We start from the raw sequence: 24,320 nt of genomic DNA on the forward strand, positions 1-24,320 counted from the left end.
TTTATAAGGTTGTATGTACTCTTGTATTTATGTTCATATATTTTAAGTAGATTCTACTCAGTGTCAAGAACAACAACAACCGAGTGTGATAAAATATATTTCTTCAAATGGTTCGACTAGTAGCCCTCTTTTTACATCGCAACAAATTAATGAACCATCGAGTAGCAGCTCTTTTTTCACACCGCGACAAATTGATGACCCACACAGCGGTTAGACTTGTTTTTATTACTATAGATATATTTATATAAATATATAAATATATATATATATTCAACAGGTATAGGTTGTACAGCGGATAATCCACCAATACAGTCGGTTAAAAAAATAAGGTCTACTAATGACGACGGGGGATTGTTAGATAATTCCACTGAGAGCGGTTGTTATAATGAAAATACAGTTGGAAATAAACGGAAAAAAGCATCTCGTTTGTCAGCCGCAACCGCTGCGGGTCAAGATAATTTTATTCATATTGAATCAACGTTTAAAGGAAAAATTAAATGGTTTTATAAAAAAAATATGAACCATACGGTTGATTATACCGAATTTTTATGTAACTCGAAGCCGCAAATAACAAATATTCTAAATTCAATGGTTTCGATTCGCCCAATTAAATATAATTTAAAACTAGAAACGACTTACAGTATACCACAACAAGATAACACTTCTGAAAATCGTGCTTTTAAAACATCTGCTAGAGAGCTTTATTTAGCGAGTGACTCGAACACTGCAGTTCTCGATGATTTTAAAAAGCTCCTTGAAGAGGAAGATGAGTATACTAGCAAGGGCTCTGGGTATTTGCTTGAAACTATAGATGGACTTCTTTTGGGTGTGTACGATTTTACTCCGCTGAGAGCATCATCTCACATATATCTACCATCAGATATCGAGAGAAAAAAGGCTGTACTAAACCCTATAAACAAAACGGACAACGAATGTTTTAAATGGGCTATTTTAGCGAGACATGTGTCTTCGGGGAAAAAAAATCACGTAGGAGAAAACTATAGAAAAATGGAAAACAGAATATATAATTTTAATAGAATCATTTACCCAACACCACTTAAAAGTATCAAAACCTTCGAGTCTGATAATCCAACGGTTTCCGTAAACGTCTATGGGTTGGAAAAACAGCCGGGGCACACGAAATTCAAACTGGCACACTATATTTATCCACTTCGTGTATCAGAAACGGAAAACCCTAACCATTATGATTTACTGCTCGTAGAAGATGAGACTTCTGGTCTGAGTCACTATACATACATTACAAATTTTGCAAGACTAATCCATAGTCAAAAAATCACAGCAATATGGTTTTTTGTAAAAAATGTTTTACTGGGTTCGATATTCGCCCAAAACTAAATAAACTATCGGGTCAAGAGGCGCTTGACCAACATGCTAAAATTTGCAATACTCATAAAACTATTTTACCGGTAATGCCCGAAGCAGGCTCAGTTTTAAAATTTGATGCGTTGGGCAAAACAGTTAGACATCCGTTTGTGATATATGCCGATTTCGAAGCACTTTTAATAAAACCAGATATTTCAGACAACAAAGGTGGAAATACTAATATTGTTGAGGATCATAAACTAATGTCATATGGATTTTTTGTAAAGGCTGCAGACAATATACCCATAGACATTTTAAAACAGTATAACATCCCTCTAACGCCCATATGGTTTCGTGGATCACAAACAATCAATTCTGAAGAAGTAGCAAAACGCTTCGTGGAGGCAATTGTCGAAGTAGCTACAAACATAAGTGGTCTACTTCAGACGAATACACCAATAAAATTTACCGATACTGAAGCTCAGAGGCATGCAGTCGCTACATGCTGTGAAATTTGTCATTGTAGTTTTACACAGTCCAATAAAAAAGTAGCTGATCATGACCATTTATGTGGAAAATTCAGACTAACACTTTGTAACTCATGCAATCTAAAGCTTCGTACCCCAAATTTTTTACCGGTTTTTTTTCATAACTTAAGCTCTTATGACGCGCATTTTATCGTTACACAACTGGGGTATGATGATAAACCTATCAATATAATACCGACCAGCGAAGAAAAATATATAGCCTTCACAAAGTATATAAAAAATAATTTTTCGATTAGATTTCTCGATAGCTGTCGTTTTACACCAAGTTGCCTGTCTGCATTGACCACAGATCTTGCCAAAGCCGGTCTTTCTAATTTCCGAGAGACAGCCAAAGTGTTTTGCCCCGAAGACATGCCATTAGTGACCAAAAAAGGAGTTTTTCCCTATTCTTTCGTCGACGACTGGTCAAAACTTGAGGTCACCAGTTTGCCAGCACGTGAACAGTTCTTTAATTCACTCACAGGTAAACATATTAGCATAAAAGATTACGAACATGCATTACAAGTTTGGAATCATTTTAAATGTAAAACCTTGGGGGAGTACAGTGATATTTACATGAAAGTCGACATAATGGCTCTTACCGATGTATTTGAACAATTTCGTAATTTATGTATGGACACGTACAACTTGGATGCAGTATTCTACTTTACGAGCCCCGGATTAAGTTTCGACGCTATGTTAAAACATAGCATGGTGCATTTGGATCTTTTAAATGACTATGAAATGGTACTGCTAATTGAAAATGGAATCCGCGGTGGCCTCATACAGGCCTGTACACGTTGGGCTAAAGCTAATAATCCTAAGACACCTGGTTATAATCCTGACAAGCCGAACACATGGTTAGTTTACCAAGACGCCACAAATTTATATGGTTATGCAATGAGCCGTTATATGCCATCTGGAAGCTTTCAGTGGTACACCGGAAGCGGGGAGGAAGCACTGAAGGGTTTGGACTCTATGACGGAACAGTCTGAAACAGGTATGATTTTCGAAGTTGATATAGCTTATCCATCAACTCTACATGATGAACATAACGAATATCCATTCCTTCCTGAGCTTAAATGTCCTCCAAATTCAAAAACGAAAAAACTGTTGGCCACACTTGAGGATAAAAAAAAATACGTAATTCACTATATGAATTTAAAACAAGCGATTGCGAATGGCTTAAAGGTTGAGAAGGTAAACATATATTTCAAAATATTGCTATAATAATAATAAATTAATAAAGTAAATTTTGAATAACGTAGGTGCATAGAGTTTTACAATTTCATCAATCCCCTTGGCTCGCTTCTTATATAGATCTTAACACTCAAAAACGTAAATGTGCAACTAATGATTTTGAAAAAAACTTTTTCAAGTTGATGAACAACGCTGTATTTGGTAACAATATACCTTTTTTTTTTTTTTTTTTTAAATTGATTAAATTAATTACTCAACCTTATATATTATAGGTAAAACGATGGAATCAATGCGGAAGCGTATTAAAATTGAACTTTAATAAACCCACCTTTAAGCACTGTACTACATACAGCGAGAATCTTGCTGCTGTTTCCTTGGAGAACAAAATAATACATTTTTGTAAGCCGATATACGTAGGTTTTGCAGTGCTGGAGCTAAGTAAAGTTTTAATGTACGAATATCATTACAATGTTATGCGAAAACACTTTAAAGATGTTATTGAATTCGTTTATGGTGATACAGGTACTTATTAAAAAAAAATATAAGAATTATAATAATAAATAGTTGTATTAAATTATAAATAAAATAACAAATTGTTTTTTACACAGACTCACTTATATATTTGATCAAAACACAAGATTTTTACGAGGATGTCAGAAAAACACCAGAACTTCTAAGTCGGTTGGATACATCAAATTTACCGATTGATCATCCGTGTTACTCGGTAGAACGTAAAAAAGTTCCAGGGACATTCACCGATGAATTAGCAGGTCTTACGATGCATGAAATAATTGCATTGCGATCGAAGTTGTATGGGTTTAGCAAAGAAAACGTCTATAAGTCTCTGGAAACAGAATGGAGTATTGAAGAAAAAATAAAAGCTAAAGGTATACATTATACATTTTTAAATATAAAAAAAAAAGTTTAATATTTAAATGGTATAAAATACATTATAAAATGTGTGAATCTTAATGGCCTAGTGGATTAAGGCGTCAGTTTTTCAAAGCAGGTAGATAAGTATGATAGTGTTTAGTTCTAATAATATAACTTAAGCGATTTTTAATAATATATGATTTAATCCAAATAATTCCTATGCTGATTGCTTTGATTTACTACAGTTGTTAAGGTTCACAACATTTTTTTTGTTTTACTCATTAAAAATAAAAATGTATTACCTTTTACTTTATTTTTATTTTTAATAGGTATAAGAGCTTATGTAACTAAAAAACATATGGTTCTTGATGACTTAAAAAGATGTCTTTTCGATGACGACAGTGAGGATGATATGGACATTTATGGTTTCAATAAAGCAGAAGCAAAACTGACTGCTCATAATTGTGCTCTTAAGACCCTAGAATATGCCAACTATGACTTAAATACATCAAGTAGTACTTCATATCGCTACGATTACACTCCATATAGAGAGAATATATCTATAAGGTCGTTCAAACATAAAATTTGTACCGTTAAAACAATGAAATTAGCACTAAACCGAAATGATGACAAGAGGATTGTGCTTTGTGACAGGATTCATACTTTAGCAATTGGTCATTATAAAATCAAGTAATTGAAATATAAAATATCGATAGTTCAAAATCTTATTCAAATTATTTTTATTTTAGTGAACTTCAAGAGGCAGGTAGATTATCAGAAAGCAACGACGCCGTTTTGTAAAAAAAAAATATTCCATTTATTTATTTATTTTGTTTGACATACATAAAATGATATTTTATTATATAAGTATAAATAAAATAATGTATATTACAGTGTAAACAGTTTTTCCTACAATATATATTTTTAATACTAGTCTTTAAAAAAATAAAAATTAAAAAAATATTATTTACACATTTTCCAAAAACCATTTTCTTAAAGTAAGAACTTTATAAAGTGTACATAGCTTGGGATTCAATTCTTTGTGGAAGAGACAGCAGGCAAATTCTTCATTAGGATAGAGTTCATCTATTGTTGGACAGCCCATTAATTCCATATTAATAATAGTTATGCCAGGTAAATATTCTAAAAGAAGATCTCTCTTTTGATCTCCTTTCACGTAAACTGTTCGAGCTTGTAATGAATTTAATATTCTTCCAATTTCCTCACATTCCACGTCACCATATGTGAGGCTCATTTTGTGGAAATGACGCTCTAACCATTTATTAACAGAACGAGACTTGGCACTTTGAAACATGGTTGTTGAGTATTTGAATATCCAGTGTTGGACTGCACAGCTCTCGGTATCGATAGCCGATAATTCCTTTATTAGATATTTTCCATCAGATCCTAGTACACACTGCATATCAAGTATCAAGCGACCCATTCTTGTATTATAAATTATGTTGTTATATTATATAAGCAAGCAACACAGAACACGACTTTTCATGATTAAATACAATATATTACTAACTCTTCTTATTCCTGAATCTTATCTACTAAATCGTCTGACCTGTCCTCAACGCTAATAGTTATTTCAGTTTTTAGTCTGTATTGATCATATACTAAAATAGGTGAATCAAATTTTATATTTGCTGCCATTAGTTGAATGTAAGATTCGATTTTTTGTACGGCAGTTCGAATATCAGTAATTGTATCACTACATTTTGTTATATCCGCTCGATGAGTACGGAAAAGAATATTGTGTACGTCTACCTCATTTTGAAGCATCTGCAATCCAACTTGGAGATTTCCGATTGATTTATTCTTTTTGCCTTCTAATGAACCACCAAACACGTCCATGGTTGTCGATATACTAATCACTATTTTATACTAATACACTGTGTTAATATTAAAATTATCCTAACTCATCGATGATTACCATCTTGACTATGTAAGAGCATCCAAAATATATTCCCGTCCGTTTGTATTATATCTTCTTTTCCACGACATCGGTCCGGTATTGTCCACGAAAAAGATATTCCAGTCGTCATCATCGTACGCAGTGAACAGCCGGGCAAACGGTGAATATTCTTTCAGTGGTTTAAAATTTACACCGTATGAATTTTCACACGTTGACAAGAAAATATCCTTTGTCATTTTAACTTTATGTAAAATATCGTTAAAATCGGTAGCTTTCATTGACACGTACCCGACTATTTTTTTAGAATATACAATTTCGCCCAGCATGTGGCTCGGCAACTGACATGGACGCCATGGCACGAGTGACAGATACGATTTTCTCGACGGCGCGTTCAAAGCTGTGCATACTTGTCTCTTATATTTTACCACTTCAAACATCGATTGACTGTCCGGTTCAACATCATCATCCAGGTCGGTCAAATACAAACCGTAACACGGCAATGTGGTCTTACTGACAAAACATTCAGCATCTTCAAACTTACACGCTTTGCACAAATGCGGTTGAACGTCCCGGTAAAAATAGATCAACGATTGGTAATTACCCATTCTAGTTCATCTGGTTGCGTCTGCGACATGCGATGTACTGACTCCAATTCGTATCGATCCAAACGATGTTCAAACATTCATATATATTTAATATTTAATTGGGTCCGGAGTCGTTGGAATAGGGTGTAGACATCGTCAGTCCACCGTGAGAGCGATACTGCATCATATTGGTCTAAATGATGACTGTTTGGAAATATAGTCGACAGACTTTCAACTAGTGAGAACATTATGTACTAATACATTATTTAATATATTTTATATAATGCGATTTTTAACTATATCGATTAATTTCATAATTGAAATTATTTTTCATTATGAATAATTAATTCATCATAGTTTGAGATCGTTTTTATCTACCCATGAGTTATGTGTTGAATCAAATCCTAACCATTTTACTAGAACTTTTGATCCTTTTTTTTGTAAGACCTTTTCCACCAGATAGTCATCAGGATATAGAGTTTTGCTTAATTCTTCATTGTAGAAACTACCTGCTATGGGTTTACCGGTATAGTCTTCTATGTAGTAAGTAGGAGGAGATGTAGGATTAGCTTTTACTACTTTGAAAATTTCACTACTCCAGCTAGGAAGATAACCCTTAGTAAAGATGGTTTTGTACATAGAAATTCTTACTCTGTCGCCAACTTTAAAGCGAAATTTCTGCTCAGGTATCTTACGACCATGTATTACAACCGAAGACGGGTTAGCCTCAGCCTGATTCGGTGTCATTCTAATAGTGCTATGTTTTGTATTATTATACGTATCTACGAGGCTATCCAAGATAGAAACCCATTCATATGAACCTTGAGCTGTAAATTGTTTGTACATTTTTGATTTAATTGTGCGATTAAATCTCTCAATTATACTAGCTTTGAGAGCGGAATATGTCGAGTATAAGTTAACATTGTATTTTTTCATCAAAGCCATGAAATGCTTATTATAGAACTCTTTCCCGGAATCAGTCATAAGGTGAGTTGTTGGGTGGGGGATGAGTACTTTCTCCATGGCTGCAGTGACTTCGACTCCAGTTTTTGTCTTCAGAGGAAAACACCAAGCTTTTTTCGTAAAACAGTCAATGACGGTAAGAATATATTTGAATTTCCGATTTTTCACTGAATGACTGGTCATTTCAACAATATCGGCTTGCAAAAGATCACCTTTCCCCTTCAAAATAACTCTCCGCCTAGTGAAATTTTTACGAGCTGGTCGATGCAGTTCTGAAGCAATACTTTCTTTAGTAGTAGTTATCGGTATCATCGTGTGGAATCGTTTTTATAATACCCTGCTCATAAAGTTCTTCATAAATAGAAACTATTTCATTATTGACCCCTGAGTTGCCTGCAGTTCTCGCTGCATGTAATAAACGTAATCTGGTAATTAATTCTTCAGGCTGATTCCAATATACGTAATTTGTTTTCTTATTATTCAGCGCCATGGAAAGACCACTGCCTGAGGGGAATATCTTTGAAATGATCTTATTATACTTGGAACCGGTTCTTTTAAGCCGACTACCATCTACAGTTAAGTGAGCTGATGATTGTTCTAGCATTTTTTTATAATTTCTCGTATCGATTTTTGTATACTTATTTGGGTTTTTAGAAAACAATAATTGTAGTATTCCCACGGTCATGGGATATGGTCTACCATCAAGTGAAATTTGTAATGAATTTCTATCGAATTCCATTTCAGAATGACCGAAATTTATTTTACCTTTATTATCAACCGGTTTGGGTCCATATATTTTATCTCTTTGTGGTGAAATTAACCAGTTATCTAATATCATACCAACGCTCACAGTATGATCCGTTTTTTTCGACGTTATGGCGGTTGATACTTCTTTCGATGCTTGTTGTGACTGAAATACAGGGTCATCAAACACCTGATCGCGATTTTCAAAACTTTGGTAGTCATCACCACCATTGTTCGTGTTTTTATTTGCTATTTTCGTCAGTGGATCAATAATTGGTTTAAAACTCTGTGTAACTAACGATTCTGTCTCTGCTTCACCTTGTTCCAGAGCTATATACTTTCTCTTAATACTTTCCTTGGCCTGCGTTAACGCTGATAACAAATTTTTGTTTTTTTCCGTCATGGTAACTGCAGTGCAAATGATAACTATAAATTGCGAGCATGGTCTTTTATATTAATGCAAATGTATCAAATTTGCTTCGATATCTTCCTTGATCTCTAATAAAATCCTTACATATCACTGCAAGTCCATATTTATCTCGATTCCAACATGCTCTACAAAAGTCTTTAAACTCGGAAAAAGTCATATCTGAACTACAGTGGTCGTCGTAAGCATGTTTTAAATTTAATTCATCCTGCTTGAAAAGTACAATTAGATTTGAATTATCACGAATTAAAAGCTTTGGAATTTTCGAATAACTTTGACCTAAATAGAAAACATCTATTTTATTGTGTCTCCCACGTGAGAAGTATTCACGGATAATATGTTGGTTTTGAGAAATTACGTCATCAAAAATAAAAATACTATTTTCCTTTGCTTTCTCCGGAACCATTATTGTTTCATTTTCATAAAACGTGTACAAGTTTACACCATCGACTTGACGAATAATTTGCTCGAGTAATTTATATTTTTCCTGACCCAAAGTCTTGGAATAAATGTATACGTTTTCGAATTTTAATCCATTGTCTGCAGTCAACAGTGTAAAGATCAATTGGGTTTTACCACAGGACGATGGCCCAGCTATTAGGGCGCGAATAGTGTTTGATAGAAGAGGACCGTGTTTTGATACCACACTATTGACGTCTATTGTATCTGCATTGACAATAGGGAGTTTATGATCTTGTTCAACAAATCGCATGGTATAAATATGACTGTCGATTGAAAGAAATGAACATATGATGTCTTCGTCTCAAAAGCTAAAGAGCAACAAAGGTTCGGGTCTTTTAAACTCTATTATAAATAGATTACCGGTAGAGTTGCATTATCCTGGTTATCAGTTTTGTGGACCCAGGACTCGTCTACGTCAAAGGCTGACCGCCGGTCAACGGGGTATCAATCGATTGGATAACGCTTGTAGAGAACACGATATTGCTTACGATAAAAGTGACGTGTTCAGTGATCGTCACGAGGCCGACAGAATATTACAGGAAAAGGCGTGGGCGATTTTCAAGTCGAAAGATACGGAGCTTAAAGAAAAGTTAGCTGCTTAGACAACGGTGACAGCTATGCGTGGTAAACGAAAAATGGGGATGAGTTGTGGACTAGGTGGAGTAGTAAGCGCAGCCAAAAAGTCGATTCAAAATATGAACACTGACTGTAGTGGAAAGAAAAACCTAATGCAGTTGGTAAAAACAGCTTTGGCTGCAGCAAAAAAGGTGGTGTCGAAGAGAAAATCTAAAAGTAAATTGGGGTCGTTAAAGAACAAAACGCCTAGAATATTACCGATACCTAAACAATCTGGAGGTATTATACCGCTTGTACCTCTGTTTGCTGGACTTTCAGCTTTAGGAGCTTTGGCTGGAGGGGCTGCTAATGTGGTCAAGACTATTAATGACTTTAAAACGAGTAGAAACTCACCTGTTCATATAGGTAAGGGTCTTTATTTACATCCGTACAAAGGTGGAAGGTATAAAATAGAAAAAGGACTCTACCCGAAATCTAGAAAAATCACTACTCGGAGAAAATTAAAAAATAAGAAAACTCGATGTAAAAAGTCAAAAAACTAATAGCAGAACTGCCCAGAAGTCGTCCATTGTATGACTATGAACTAATAAAGTATGCAAAATTGTTGAAAATACCTCACTTTCGTGGTGTGTTCAGTAAAGATCGCATGCCTGTTCGTTGTAAACTTAAAGAATCTGCCATAGTCAACCTTGGCTCATCGCACTCTAATGGTACACACTGGGTTGGTTATAAGAAAAACGGATCACAAGTAAAATATTTTGACAGTTTCGGAAATTTACCTCCACCTAATGAGCTACAAAAATATTTCAACGGATATAATGTAAAATATAATTACGATAAATATCAAAAATTTAATACTTCAATTTGCGGACAGCTTTGTTTAAAGTTTTTATGGAAAGCGTGATGACTACTGTGGCAAAGCCTAGTACAATAACTTTAAACGGTAACTCATCAGTGTTGGAATGTGATTTTTCCCGGCTTTAGAGCTAGAATACGGATCTGAAATATGTCTTCTGAGTTTACATACATACAATTCATTGCCCAACATAGATGAAGGATGTAACGAAATCGGTATATACGGCCCTAATGGCTTAATCGTACGAAAAATACCTACGGGCGCGTATGAATTGACAAATTTGGAAGCTGCTATTAGAAATCTATTTTCGGATGTCGAGGTTAGGTTCAACCTCATTGGAAACAGCAGCACGTTAAAGTGTGAAATGAAATGTAGTTTGGAAATCGATTTGAGTACGGATGATAGTATATCAAGTATATTGGGTTTTAACAAAAAGAAAAAATACCTTGCCAATGAGTGGAACGTGTCTGATAATGTAGTGCAAATCATGAAAATAAATTCTATAAATATAAGCTGCTCTCATATTTTGGGATCATTTACGGACGGTCGTCCCACGCATTCAATTTATGAATTTTATCCAGATGTACCGAGTGGGTATAAACTAATTCAAGTACCTAAATATCCAGTATACTATCCGCTCAACACGTATTCATTAAGTCATTTGCGAATCGATCTGAGAGATCAAGATGGTAATTTGATAAATCTTCGTCAAGAACCTATCACAATACGATTACATATCCGTAAACGTCCGTAAATCATGGGGCTCAAGTTTGTTGATATAAATAGTGCTGCGTATAGGAAAATTATCGACAGTCGTTCGAAAAGTCTTAGTGAACCAACCAACACCGCTAGCAGCAGTAGAAGTACCACTACAATAACTAAAAAACCATTTGTAGGACAAAAGAAAATAAAAAAAACGAATTAAAAATCAAGGAAAAAAAAGTCGACTTCTGTGCTAAAAAGAAAATCAGATAGTCTCTCAAAAAGTAGTTTGGACTTTCTTCGTTCATTAAAGGCTATTTGAATAACTATAAAAATAATAATACTTCTACTTATACAATAATAATAATAATAATGGACAACTTGTTTTTGGATGTAACGGAACGTTATGTAGATGAGTCGAAAATTACTCAAATAGAATATCATTCGTTTTTACCATTCTCAACAACGGCATTGACAAGAAATGATGAAATTCGCTTTTCTATTTCCGAGTCTGGATCGTATACCCTCCCTTCTCTTTCTTTTTTGAACATTGAAGGGGAAATAACCAAAGGATCAGGGTCTTTAGGTGAGATACGATTCATCAACAACGGTCTGGCGCATCTGTTTTCAGAATGTCGTTATGAGATAAACAACACAGAAATTCAATCAGTTCGAAACCCTGGAATAACATCTACACTAAAGGGGTTATGTTCATATACAGAATCTGATAAAAATGCTCTCTTCAATGCTGCATGGGATATAACGGAGGATAATTGTGATGAGTTTGTAGCAAACGGATTTTTTTCTGGATGTATCCCACTGAAACATTTATTCGGCTTCTGCGAAGACTATAAAAAAATCTTAATAAACACATCACAACAACTGATCTTAAACCGAGCATCTATTGATTTCGACAGTTTAGTAGCACATGGAGGTGGTAATGAAGAACAGTTGAAAAAACATGAAGGTTCTAAATTGGAAATTACCAAAATTGTATGGAAAATGCCATTGGTTAAAGTATCGGATGAGGAAAAACTAAAACTTTTAAAAGTAGTAGATAGCTAAAAGCCATTATCTCTGGCTTACCGCAATTGGCAACTATGTGAATATCCTGTTTTACCGACTAACACCTCACATTCGTGGAGCGTCCGTAGCTGTTCAAACATTGAACGTCCACGATATGCTATTATCGGGTTCCAGACTGATCGTAAGAACAGCTATAGTAAATCGTTATCTATGTTCGATCACTGTAATCTGAAAAATCTTAAAGTATACCTCAATACTGAAGCATACCCATATGAAGATTTTCAAGCAGATTTCACAAATAGTAAGGTTGCTTTACTATACAATGCATATTGTAATTTTCAAAAATCTTACTATGAAAGAGATTGGTCATCCCCACTAATGAGCAAACATGACTTTATGAAAAAGACTCCTGTAGTGGTGATTGATATGAGCAGACAAGATGATAATATTAAATTAACAAACGTTGACCTTCGTATTGAATTCGAGACGACCGCTGCAATTCCAGAAAAAACCTCAGCATATTGTCTAATCTTACATGATCAAATTGCGAATTATAACCCGTTTACGGGGGATGTACGTAGACTTTAAATACTTGTATTACTTATATCAATAAATATATATTTATTTTTATTTTTAGAAGATTTTTAGCATTGTAATTTGTATTGCTGTATAATCTATAAGAATCCTAAATATTATTCTAAAATAAAAATACTTTTTTTTTCCATAAAATATCTGTGTTTTAATTTTTAATTTTTCAGTAAACAAAAATATAAATGTATAAACATATTTTAGAGTGTATAACGCTGTTTTCCATGCGATGTCGTCGATGTCACCGCCATCGTCACTCGGTGGTTACCATCTATAATATGTAAGATTATCCAAAAATTTGTTATGCCATTCACGAAATTTGGCTTCTTTATCATCCTGAATCGGTAACATCTCTCGATCTGCAGACGTCGGATTAGAATGGCATCGATTAAATTATTATTATATACCTATCCCTCCACACATGCATGGCATGACTGTACCCGAGTTTACGCACGATAATGTTAATTAAGTCGAGTTAACGGTAACAAATATAGACCGCAATGGGGATCGGATTAAAAATAAAACCATTATGTAAGAAGACTAGCCCGGTATAGACCGGAGGGGTACAGGAGGAGTGAAAAAACATTCACTTAACGTTGAGTTTGGAATACTTTTACTTTTCGGGGGGGGGAAATATAATCTGCGGGGAGGGGGAAAAAGTAAAAGTGAAGACTAGGTATAGACCGGAGGGGTACAGGGAGAGTGAAAACGAGGACTACGGAGGACTAGGTATAGGCCGGAGGGGTACAGGGGAAGTGAAAGTAAGGACTATGGAGGACTAGATATAGGCTGGGGGGGTAGAGGGGAAGTGAAAGTGAGGATTTTACCCCTCATCAGAAAGAACCAATTCCCTCTACTTAGGTCATTACCATCGATGTCAAAATTAAATTTTTCTAATATTTGATAATTCATTACTATTCTTAAAATTTTCTCCGGGGGGGCTCAGCCCCCCCGGAGAAATGCCTGAAAGAAACACTGACATCCAGTCTGCTCCGTTAACATGGCGTCTCGGTGGTGTTTCGGCAATAGCGCCCGGCCCTGATGGGGTTGTGCTTGTGGTACATGTGTAGACCACCCAAGGCACACTTTTAAGAACTGTTTTCAAAATAGTTGTTTTGACAACCGATCCTTGAAGTCCTCAATGTCACACCTTTTCTGTCGTTTCAATGCAACTAATTAAATTAAATTATTTATTTGTTTTTTAATTATTTGGGTTTTTTGTCTACTAATTACTGTTTGTTAAAGTTGAGTTATTTAAATTATTATTTTATGTATGTATTTATTTTTTTTTTTTCATTTTATAATACGCTCAATGCCCACACCCTTTAAAAGTTCATAAATAAGAACCACCCTAGTTTATACACAAAATAAAAAAGCCCACATGACGGGAGAACCAATTCTTTCACTTTGCATCGAAGCTAAAATATTTTCTGGATTTTTGTGTAAAAGACATCATAAGTGGTCTAATTATATATTATTGGGGTTGGTGATTACGAATTTAATATCAGTTTTCAATTTTAATCAACCAAATAAAAAAAATAAATATAAAAAATAAATTAAATTAAAACCCAAAAATTGAACTTGAGAATCAAAACTTAATAGTATCAGTCTGCATAGAACTACATGAAATTGTTGTTGACAAATTTTTAACTTAAAGGTCTTAAAATTACGGCTAAAATACCCACCACAAAAAAAAAATCTTGTACCCCCCTTGGGAGGTGGTAACTAGGTACAAATTAAATTTGATACAACTGACGTGTGCCCGCATACCTAATAAATATTCCTTAAAAAATTTCAACTCATACCGACTCTTTTTCTCGAAATTATAGCCAGTAAAAATTAAAAACTCGTATGGTTTTTTTTTTCAAATTTTATCAATGAAGAAGTAAACTTTTTCAAATTTTACCTCCCAAAGTACCAACTAGATGAAATTTGCGATTTGTAGAGTTGCTACTCGAAGTAATTGGTTCAGTATTAAAATAATTCTGGCTCGAGACAGTTATATTGTCTAGCTTTATAACTATAATAAACAGGTTGATAGCCTGAACGCAACGTACTAACACTATTAAAAAAACAAGAGCCGTACTTTGGCTTCCTCGGGAGTTGCGGTCTTTATTTTAATACTCTAATTGTTAAAGAACACTGAGTTTTAATTACCTTTAAAGAGATGGGAGAAAAGATAACACTTTTAAAATTAACCCATTTCCGGATGTATTTATTTTATGGTGCGCGTACGCACTATTGTCCAGAAATGGGTTAGGTAAAAAAACAGTTTAGTGTAGTTTTGTTTTGGCTGTTGGGTCTACATTTAATTGCTTATTCGCTAATTTACATTTGTCTTTAAGAACTATACTACAGGTGAGCAAAACATGGTTTAGTCAATGATTTGATCGATATTTCAAAAATCTCCAATTTAGGATAGGCTCTGCCAAATCTCAAAAGAGTAATTTATCTAAAGCACTCTCCCCTCCCCACAAAAGACCCTTTTAGATTCTCAAATATGGTTAATTGGAAGTGTTTACAAATTGGCCAATTATCACAACAATAACTTTCGACGGAAATAATATGATGAACTCATCTATTTTTGTATACCAGGCAATAAATCGCGTTACAAACACTATCTGTGGCGTTTAACCTGTCCAAAATAACTAATAATATTATGTTAATAATATATAAAAAGGATTACCCACGTTAAGTTACATGTATTTGGATGGCTTATTTTATTCAACATTTTCTATAATACAAGTAAAAACCGTAGTTGTACGGTTCATGGAAATCACATTATACCACTCCGGTACTTTTGAACACGGTATAATTAATAGGTACTAAATGTAAAGACGCTAATGTTATATTGATCATTTGCATTTTTTTTTATTAGTGGTATACAGGTATTCAGAAAAGGTGTTGATTTCCAATAACTGAGTAGTATTTAAAATCATATGCAAAACACCTAACAAATCATGATTACAATTACGATTGTTTTTCTCCGTGGAAATAAAAACAAAAAATTTTTCAGTTCAATGGCGACACGTTTTTCTTTCTCACGTAAGGTGGTATTCAAATTTTGATCAGTCATAAAAAAAACTGTTTCTCTAATTTACAATGTGTCCCGAATTAACCGTCTTCAACCGTGGACCATGACTCTCAAAGTAAATAATTGAAATTGAAACTAAAAAATTCTAAGCCTAACTATATATTCATAGTTTCGAACACTCAGGACGATCACAGGATTTTTTAACACCCTTTGTATATATTTTTAACGTTTTACCGTACACAATGGTACATACTTACCATGGTAAGTCTTGAGTTTTTATTTGTATGCAAAGTAAATAAGATAATCAAATAAACTGTTATTTGTGAATACTAGGCAATAACAAGTTTTATATTTTGGAAAAATATCAATACAAGTCAGTTTCAAACAGTTGAAGAAAATATAATTGATCAAGACGAAACCATACTATTTTGTAAAAAAACAATACACTTTAACCCATTCCCGTAACGATTATAGAGAGCTCTTGGAACTAATTATTATTTATCTTGGTGATGTACCTTCTAGAGGTATAAAGTTTTTGCAGCCAGGAGCTTTACATCGTGCGCGATGGATGGCACGTGCGATTTATGTCATAAAAATATGTTTATTTAAAAACCAATTTAAGACAACCAAAAAGGTATTAAGTGGAATGAAAAGGTTCTCATTATTTATGTCTACTATTGGTTTAAAGCTCCCTGTGCCGTATCTGCCCCTGCTAATGATTTGAATTTATTAAAACAGCTGTCTTCATATCCAGATAAAGATGTAGCAACAGCGGGATGTGTGGTTTTTTTGAGACATCAATGGTATTTATCAAACCTACTTGTATGTTTATCATTTTTTGATCCTAATATATCGAGTAAAATTAAAAGAGAAATAGTGGTAGCTTTGAGTACACTCAGAACATTCATTTCAAAATAGAATTAAAATAAATGTATCTGATTCATCTTTTACTGAGAAGACCGTAGCTGATTTTGTAAACAAAGAGTCAATTGATTTTTTTAAGATATTAAATATACCGGTTGAATTTCTTAAAGTAGATCCGGACAATTGGGAAGAAAGAGAAGATTTTCAGTTGGGAGCAAATATTGTTCGTAATATGAAAGTAGTCAATGATTTTGCTGAAAGAGGAGTGGCCCTTATTTAAAATTACAACAATATACTGACGAAAAATGAAGACCAAAAACAATCCTTATTACAAGTTTTTGAAGATCACAGAAAAAAGTTGTTTGTAATATTTTTTTTTTTTTTTAGCTCAATTAAATAAATCTGGCTATAACAATTGAGTAGTGCATCCAACTATTTAAGTATATATCCTAACATCATTTTTATGTGCAATTTAATTTTATATAATTGATTTAAATAATATTTGATCAATCTTCAAGTTTTCGGAAAATAAAGTAAAGTAACTATAAAAATATCAATTTGGCTAAATAAATGTAATCATTAATAATTTGTTAATTTTCTTTAAATGTAATGGATTTACGAAAAATTATGTAAGAACATATTTTATAGACATTTGTATGCTTAATAATTAATAATATACATTTTTGTGATAAAAGCATTAGATTTTGAAATAAATTGAAAAATCTATAAAACTACCCTTTTGGTAATTTTTCAACTCTCTTGTGCCAAGTGAATGGGGTCAGTTATCGCAGTCAAATTTAACATACATTACTTTCTTGTTTATGGTAACAAAATGAGGGGGTAAGAAATTAAAAATTGTTATTTTTTTTTTCGTCTATGAAAAAGGACCACTCTAATATACAACATACGTTACAGTTATAACAGTAGTCGTAATAGAGTGGTAAATCCAATACCTTAATACTATGTCTTACATATGATATAATCTAGGTTACAAATGTAATTGGTCCTTGTATAAAACAATTTTTAAATATTACTCAATGATTTCTATAGTGTTCACATATAATACCATATAAGGTTATATTATATTTATTACTTATAACATACTTATATTCTATGACCCAAATAGACAATATTAATTATATTCAATAGGACTTTTCATTCGCTCCGAAATGACATAAACTTTTGCAAACTTGTATTTTATGTTTAAGGTTATGTAAATAAAAATGTCATTGTACATATGAAAAATAATTTTGATTTGTGTTTTATATAAATCATTGAATGACATTATACTGAAGTGCACGGCATTTGTGTTTTGTGAGGGTGCATTTGAGATAATATGACTTTAAGCATACAGTGCATTTATAAGCTTTTCTCCGGTGTGCACCACGCGTTGGTGATTTATAAGGGAATATTTTGTAGAAAAAGTATTTGAGCATATATTACATTCGAAAGGCTTTACACCGGTGTGCACGCGTCGGTGTTGTGTGAGGTTACTATTTTGAGAAAATGATTGTAAACACACTTCACATGTGTAGGGCTTTTCCCCGGTGTGCACTCGTTCGTGCCTTGTGAGGGTGGATTTGACAGAAAATGACATTGAGCACACAGTGCATTTATAAAGCTTTTCTCCGGTGTGCACGCGTTGGTGGTATGTGAGGTTAATATTTTGAGAAAATGATTGTAAACACACTTCACATGTGTAGGGCTTTTCCCCGGTGTGCACGCGTTCGTGTTTTGTGAGGGTGCATTTGAGAGAAAATGACTTTGAGCACACAGTGCATTTATAAGGCTTTTCTCCGGTGTGCACGCGTTCGTGTTTTGTGAGGGTGCATTTGAGAGAAAATGACTTTGAGCACTCAGTGCATTTATAAGGCTTTTCTCCTGTGTGCACGCGTTGGTGAAGTGTGACGTCACATTTATAGGGTTGACTGATGTTGTCCGTTGAACTTTGATGGGATTTTAATATATGTAGAGTTATTTGTTTTTTTGTGTTATATATTTTTTGACATAAATTACATTGGAAGAATCGCCATGTTGTTATATATTTACTATTGTTCTTGGTTTCTGTCTGTTGATTGTTATCTGTTTCAATCTTCGATTCGAAATAACTACCGTCAGTTTTTTTATCCACTTCATTTCTCGTACCATTGTCACTACAACAAAACATTGTCGAACAATAAATTATAAATTTTTGAAAAAATATATTCTTTACACAATTGCTTATTATTATTATAAATTTTAATTTGACCTTAGTAGATGTATTGAATGTACAAACCATTACTAATGACTAATTGGACATACTTAAAGACATTAAAAGGAACTAAATCGCAGAATATTGGAAGGACAAATTGAAGGCAAGAGAGGCAAAGGACGTCAGAGAACAACGGTATTCAATAAAATTAATAAAGATGCTGGACTGAGAACTTAAAGGGAACTGAAAAGAGACTGGCCAATAATAGAGAAGAGTGGAGAGAGTATGGAAGGTTAGGCAACATATTTTATTGTTAGTTCCAAAAAAAAAAATGATTTTATTTTAATAATAAATAACATACAATATATAAATTATCTGAATCCAAAATTAGCATAGTTAATACATGGGAAATGATTCTAAACTAAATCGGAAAAATTATTTCCCTGAACTGCTGACAAATAAAATAGAAATAATGCATAACAAACTAACCTAAGAGGCCGCCAAACCATAATTTTATTAAGAAGTAAAATTTCATCAAACAATTTTTTTTGGTTGAAATACTGTGAAATTTTAAGTGAACAAAAGCCAAAATTCATTCAACATTGAAAAAATGAAAAGTTGAACTATGTATAAAGTAAAATTACTAATAAACTAAAAAACGAAAAAACGACAAATTAAAATAAATAAGTCTCGTCTACTGCCTCAACACTTTAAAACATTAATATTCTTAATCCGGGAGCCTAACTAGTAAAAGACCTGTTTCCCTAACAGACCAAAACCAAAAAAAAAAAAAAAATTAGGTAGTTTTTTCTTTAGATTCAGTCTACATAGTCAGTCCGCTGTGAGTGCTTTTGATAGCAAAACTACTCAAAAGTGTATTTCTTCTAAATATTGTATAAAACTGAAATATGTACATCAATAAGTACTGTTTAAATGTTTACTAGATAAGAAAAATTAATGAACAGCTAGAATTTAATTATGTGAAAGAAGACATACATAATAAATGCCGCCAATGTAAACTGAACCAAACGCTTAGCACCTATCTACCCATGGATAACTCAAGAAATATTGATTTTGAACAAAAAAACATATACAGACAAAAAGAGACTTGTAACAATACCGAAAAACATAAAATATTAAAACACCAAATCAAACGGTTTAAATGGCAAAGCCTATAGTTTAAAAATATATATTTTTACATAGTCGTTACATACTAATGTAATACACTTTTTTAGAAAATATGTTTTGATATTAAAAAGGGCCTTACTTGAATTTGTTTTCCACATCTGTTGCAATTGAACATTCATCATTCATAGGAATACCATTGTGCGATGTTGTAATATGTTTCAATTGCTTTTTGGATGTAAACGAATCTAAATACAAATCGCATTTTTCGTCAGCCAAGTTGTTTGTAACTTGCACGTTCATAGGTATCATTTCTTCATCTTGTATCGACGATTCAAGGCAATAATCTACCACTTCATCGGATTCATTTTTAACATTAATCCCCTTGATTATATCGTTATCTCTACAAGAAAAAAATAACAAGTGTTATAGTTTTTTTTTTTTTAATATAAAAATGAATTATATTTTACGTAATAATACTTAAATGAAACAATAAATATCAACACAATAGTAAATCATTTTACCAAATCAATTATACAAATTGCAAATCTTACAATAGGCAAATCAACCGCCAAAAACATAAAACCCAAAGTACATTGGTGGAACCAGAGCATAAAATCTGCACTTGAAGACAAATATAAGGCATTAAAACAATTCCAACTTTCTAAAACCCAAGAAGACTTCATAGAACTAAAAAAACTCAGAGCAAAAACCAGATACTTAATAAAAACCAGTAAAAAGAAATCATGGGAAAACTTCACAAACAGTATAAATGAAAAATCAGACACAAAAATCGTATGGAACAAATTTCAATCATAAAAAGGACTCAATAGAACCCGCAAAATAAACCTTATAGACACAAACACCGACTCATTAAGTAACGAAGAACTAGTAGCAAACCAATTGGGGGAATATTTCTATCAAAACAGCAGCAATACTAATTACAAAACCCAATTTCAAAACTACAAACATAAATGTGAAATGGAAACTATCCCAAACAATCTAGACCAAAATCAAATGGACCAAATTCAATTAAACATACCAATCACTATGCAAGAACTCACATACACTCTATCCAAATGTAAAAGCCGAAGCCCCGGCCCCGACAACATACCGTATATTTTTACAGAACTTTGGACCAAATACTTTAAAATTAATATTAGCAATTTTCAATAGAATCTTCACTGAAGGCTCTTGGCCAATTACATGGAAAAATGGTACAGTAATACTAATAACAAAGCAAGAAAAAGATAAATTTAAGCCTGAAGGATACAGGCCAATAACCCTTTTGAACACCATGTGCAAGATATTGGAAAAAATTGTTAACTAACAGATTAATATGGCTACTAGAAAAACATAACTACTTAGCAACGCAACAATGTGGCTTTAGAAAAAAACAAGAGTACAATTGATAATCTGATCCAAATTAATCAGGAAGTAAATCAGACGTTTAAGAATAAGCAAATAATGGGATTAGTTAACCTCGACATATCTAAGGCCTATGACTCCACATGGAGGCATAATATCCTAGTCGAACTTAACCAAATACTATGCAAAGGTAAGACACTTAATCTAATAACCAACTTCCTAAAAGACCGCACTTTTGAAGTCAAAGCGAATAATTACCTTTCTGAAGAACACCACAGACAACATCAAGCTGATTAACTTTTTAAAATCAACAGACCTCTACTACTCAATATAAACAAAAATATATACTTAAGGAATTAATAATATTATCTCTCCTTACTGTTATCACTAGTAGTAGCATTAATTTTGTAAATACATGTATAAAATATTGTAAATAATTAAATTGTAACTGATGACCATAGATGCCAGGTTTTATTTTAAGATCAATAAAAAAAAAAAAAAAATAATAATACTTTAAGTTAAGGCGATCAAGTAAAATCTTGTTTTAATTCAATATTTATATATTATTTATAATGTACACATTATGAAATAATGTTATATAGATGTTAAATTTAAAATCGACTTACTCGAAACAATTATCTACTTCATTTTTAATTGTAATTTCATCGATCTTAGAAATACCATTGTGTGATGTTGTAATATGATGTTTCAGTTGCTTTTTGGATGTAAACAATTCTAAACACAAATCGCATTTTTCGTCAGCCAAGTTGTGTGTAACTTGCACGTTCATAGGTATCGTTTCTTGTATCGACGTTTCAAGACAATAACCTTCCATTTCATCAGATTCGTGTTTAACATTAATCCCGTTGATCATATCGTTATCTTTATGAGTAAAAGAGAAATTTTTTTTTTATACATTAGTTAAGTTAGTGAAGTTAATTTCTAATTTTACTCACAATATAATTACTCTATCAATTACATTTTTACAGTGGCGAGGCATGGGTCTTTAGATCGGGGAGACATTGAAAAAAAAATGGTGTTACGTGACTTGACAGGGGGGCTGCGCCCCCTTGGACCCCCTGTATATTTTATTTTATCTATACTGTTAAAGATAAATCTTCAAAAACTAATATTTTGAAAACGGTACAACACGATAATCGATACGACGTACATCGATAACGGATAACTGATACCGTCTACCAAAACAATAATAATATGAACGGCGGTCGGTGAGACATGTCTCATAGCGCAACGATAAACCCCCGCCGTTTTCCATTTCCCCCTGCATACCGCGCCCGGCAAAAGAGACAATTTTGAAATTGTCTCATTTATTTTTATACTAAATTTGGATAGACCCGGCGGCCGGCAGCGCGACCGCTCGCTGATCTGTGTCCACAACTACTCTATTCTAAGAATACTATTACAAAAAAAGTATACTTTTTCATTAAAATTGGTTAAAACATTTTTATACACATAAAATAAAACCAAATTTTTTGTCCGTACTATAAGTGGGTAGACATTGTCTCTTTGTCTTCTATGACGCTTCGCCACTGCATTTACATAATACTAGATCAAACTAGATAGTTTTTATTTTATTATTCAAGAATATTTCGACCAGAACTTCAGTCTGGAATGTAGTGATGTGAAATTATGACAATTTAAATGAATACAAATTGTTCTAACAAATGTGTAGTTATTGAAAATTTTTCTCACCCGAATCCTTTCCCAGCAGATTCACTTTGAGGACTTTTTGGGGCTGTAGAGATCATATTATTATGCGATGGATAATTCAGTCAGTTTGGAAGTTGACCACTTTTCGACACGAGTTGCAATCGAACGGCTGTATTTTGTTCAAACCTATTACCGACTCGAAATTCCAATTTTTATCCGTTTGACGTTTCCCGTGAACAGTTTGACAATTATAAAATCGTTATTAGATTGATATTATATTATGAGGCAATATGGCAATTATATCATCAAATGTTTATAACGTGTTACTAATTCGTCCGGACGTGTTACACCATGCGCACATAATATATTAACTCCTTATTGTTTTCACTATTCATGAATTATGAAAAACATAAAAATATTGATCGTTTTTTGATTGAGGTACCGACGCCTTTTTAGTTATCTGTTTTGTTGACGATAACGCCGTTGTCTATCAGAGACTGATAGTAGAGACTACTGTTAACCGCGTTTCAATATTTACCTTCACCACGTTCTACCTCCAGCCGACCATCGCAGACCGCGGACGCCACTGTTATCACATTGTTACACAATATCTTTTATCATATTTTAGAAGTACAGAAAAAGTTCTAAAAATCTAAGCATACTGCAGTCTACACAGACTATACTATTAAAACATTTTCTTATAGGTAGCTGTGCCCCGTGGATTAATAAATGAACTGACCACACGCTCCGTATAGCGTTAAAGACTCTAGCTGGTACTGATTAGACTATTCTATGTTAGTACTCAGTGCACTCTGTATGTATCATTCATCACGAGTCGCACAGTATTTGTTCATAATAAGGTAGTGATAATTTAGTTTTCTTTAAAAGTTGTTGTTCGTTGTGCGTTTACATAATATTATCAAAAAACATTCCAGATCAGTGATGGTCTTGAAGTAGCCGTGTAATTGTAAGTACCGATATTAACATTATCATCAATCACAATTTACACCTGTTGTATTTATTTTATTTATAAATTACAGTTTACGGTTTTAATTAGGATTACCGTTCAGCCATCAAGCGTTCATACTCGGCAACAATGCTCATACAGTCGTGTACCCTTATATCGCAAGAAAACTCTCGGAAAACAATTGATTCGTTCGTTATAACTGTAAAACAAAATTTGTGAATTATCATTAAATAATATTAACAATTTTAATCTATCTATTTATATAAGCTTTAAACATTGAATACTTACTATGTTAACTTATGATTAGTTACACTTACTGAAATGTATT

General features: G+C 33.1%; 2 protein-coding genes across 2 annotated transcripts; one reads left to right on the plus strand and one right to left on the minus strand.

Annotated features, from left to right (window-relative positions):
* Nucleotides 1-1,430: 1,430 nt before the first annotated feature.
* On the plus strand, nt 1,431-4,617 carry LOC126837795 (uncharacterized). Its single transcript, XM_050571747.1, has 6 exons — nt 1,431-1,810; nt 2,108-3,050; nt 3,119-3,188; nt 3,468-3,572; nt 3,659-3,910; nt 4,253-4,617. Exons 1-6 carry the CDS (start codon nt 1,431-1,433, stop codon nt 4,615-4,617), a joined length of 2,115 nt encoding a protein of 704 aa, XP_050427704.1.
* Nucleotides 4,618-17,926: 13,309 nt separating this feature from the next.
* LOC126837798 (zinc finger protein 271-like) lies at nt 17,927-23,467 on the minus strand. Its single transcript, XM_050571750.1, has 4 exons — nt 23,068-23,467; nt 21,981-22,236; nt 20,129-20,389; nt 17,927-18,823 (listed from the first exon to the last, which is right to left on the minus strand). The coding sequence occupies exons 2-4, from the start codon at nt 22,226-22,228 to the stop codon at nt 18,013-18,015; spliced, it is 1,320 nt and encodes a 439-aa protein (XP_050427707.1). The 5' UTR covers nt 22,229-22,236; nt 23,068-23,467; the 3' UTR covers nt 17,927-18,012.
* Between the last annotated feature and the right edge of the window lie 853 nt (nt 23,468-24,320).

The sequence above is a fragment of the Adelges cooleyi genome, unplaced genomic scaffold (assembly GCF_023614345.1).
Source record: "Adelges cooleyi isolate 19-005CV unplaced genomic scaffold, UGA_ACOO_1.1 ACOO_flye_CR_arks_rails_tigmint_CR_PRNA_29, whole genome shotgun sequence".
In the NCBI taxonomy this organism is placed as follows: domain Eukaryota; kingdom Metazoa; phylum Arthropoda; class Insecta; order Hemiptera; family Adelgidae; genus Adelges; species Adelges cooleyi.

Bases quoted from the DNA above. Each gene is read 5' to 3' on its own strand.
- LOC126837795 (XM_050571747.1), top strand. From the start codon at position 1,431: ATGCCCGAAGCAGGCTCAGTTTTAAAATTTGATGCGTTGGGCAAAACA. The intron at 3,189-3,467 runs GTAAATGTGCAA...CGATATACGTAG, and splicing joins AGATCTTAACACTCAAAAAC to GTTTTGCAGTGCTGGAGCTA. The intron at 3,911-4,252 runs GTATTGAAGAAA...TATTTTTAATAG, and splicing joins GTCTCTGGAAACAGAATGGA to GTATAAGAGCTTATGTAACT.
- LOC126837798 (XM_050571750.1), bottom strand. From the start codon at position 22,228: ATGATCAACGGGATTAATGTTAAACACGAATCTGATGAAATGGAAGGT. The intron at 20,390-21,980 runs GTAAGTCGATTT...TTTTTCTTGTAG, and splicing joins GAAGTAGATAATTGTTTCGA to AGATAACGATATAATCAAGG. The intron at 18,824-20,128 runs GTAAGGCCCTTT...GTTTTGTTGTAG, and splicing joins GATGTGGAAAACAAATTCAA to TGACAATGGTACGAGAAATG.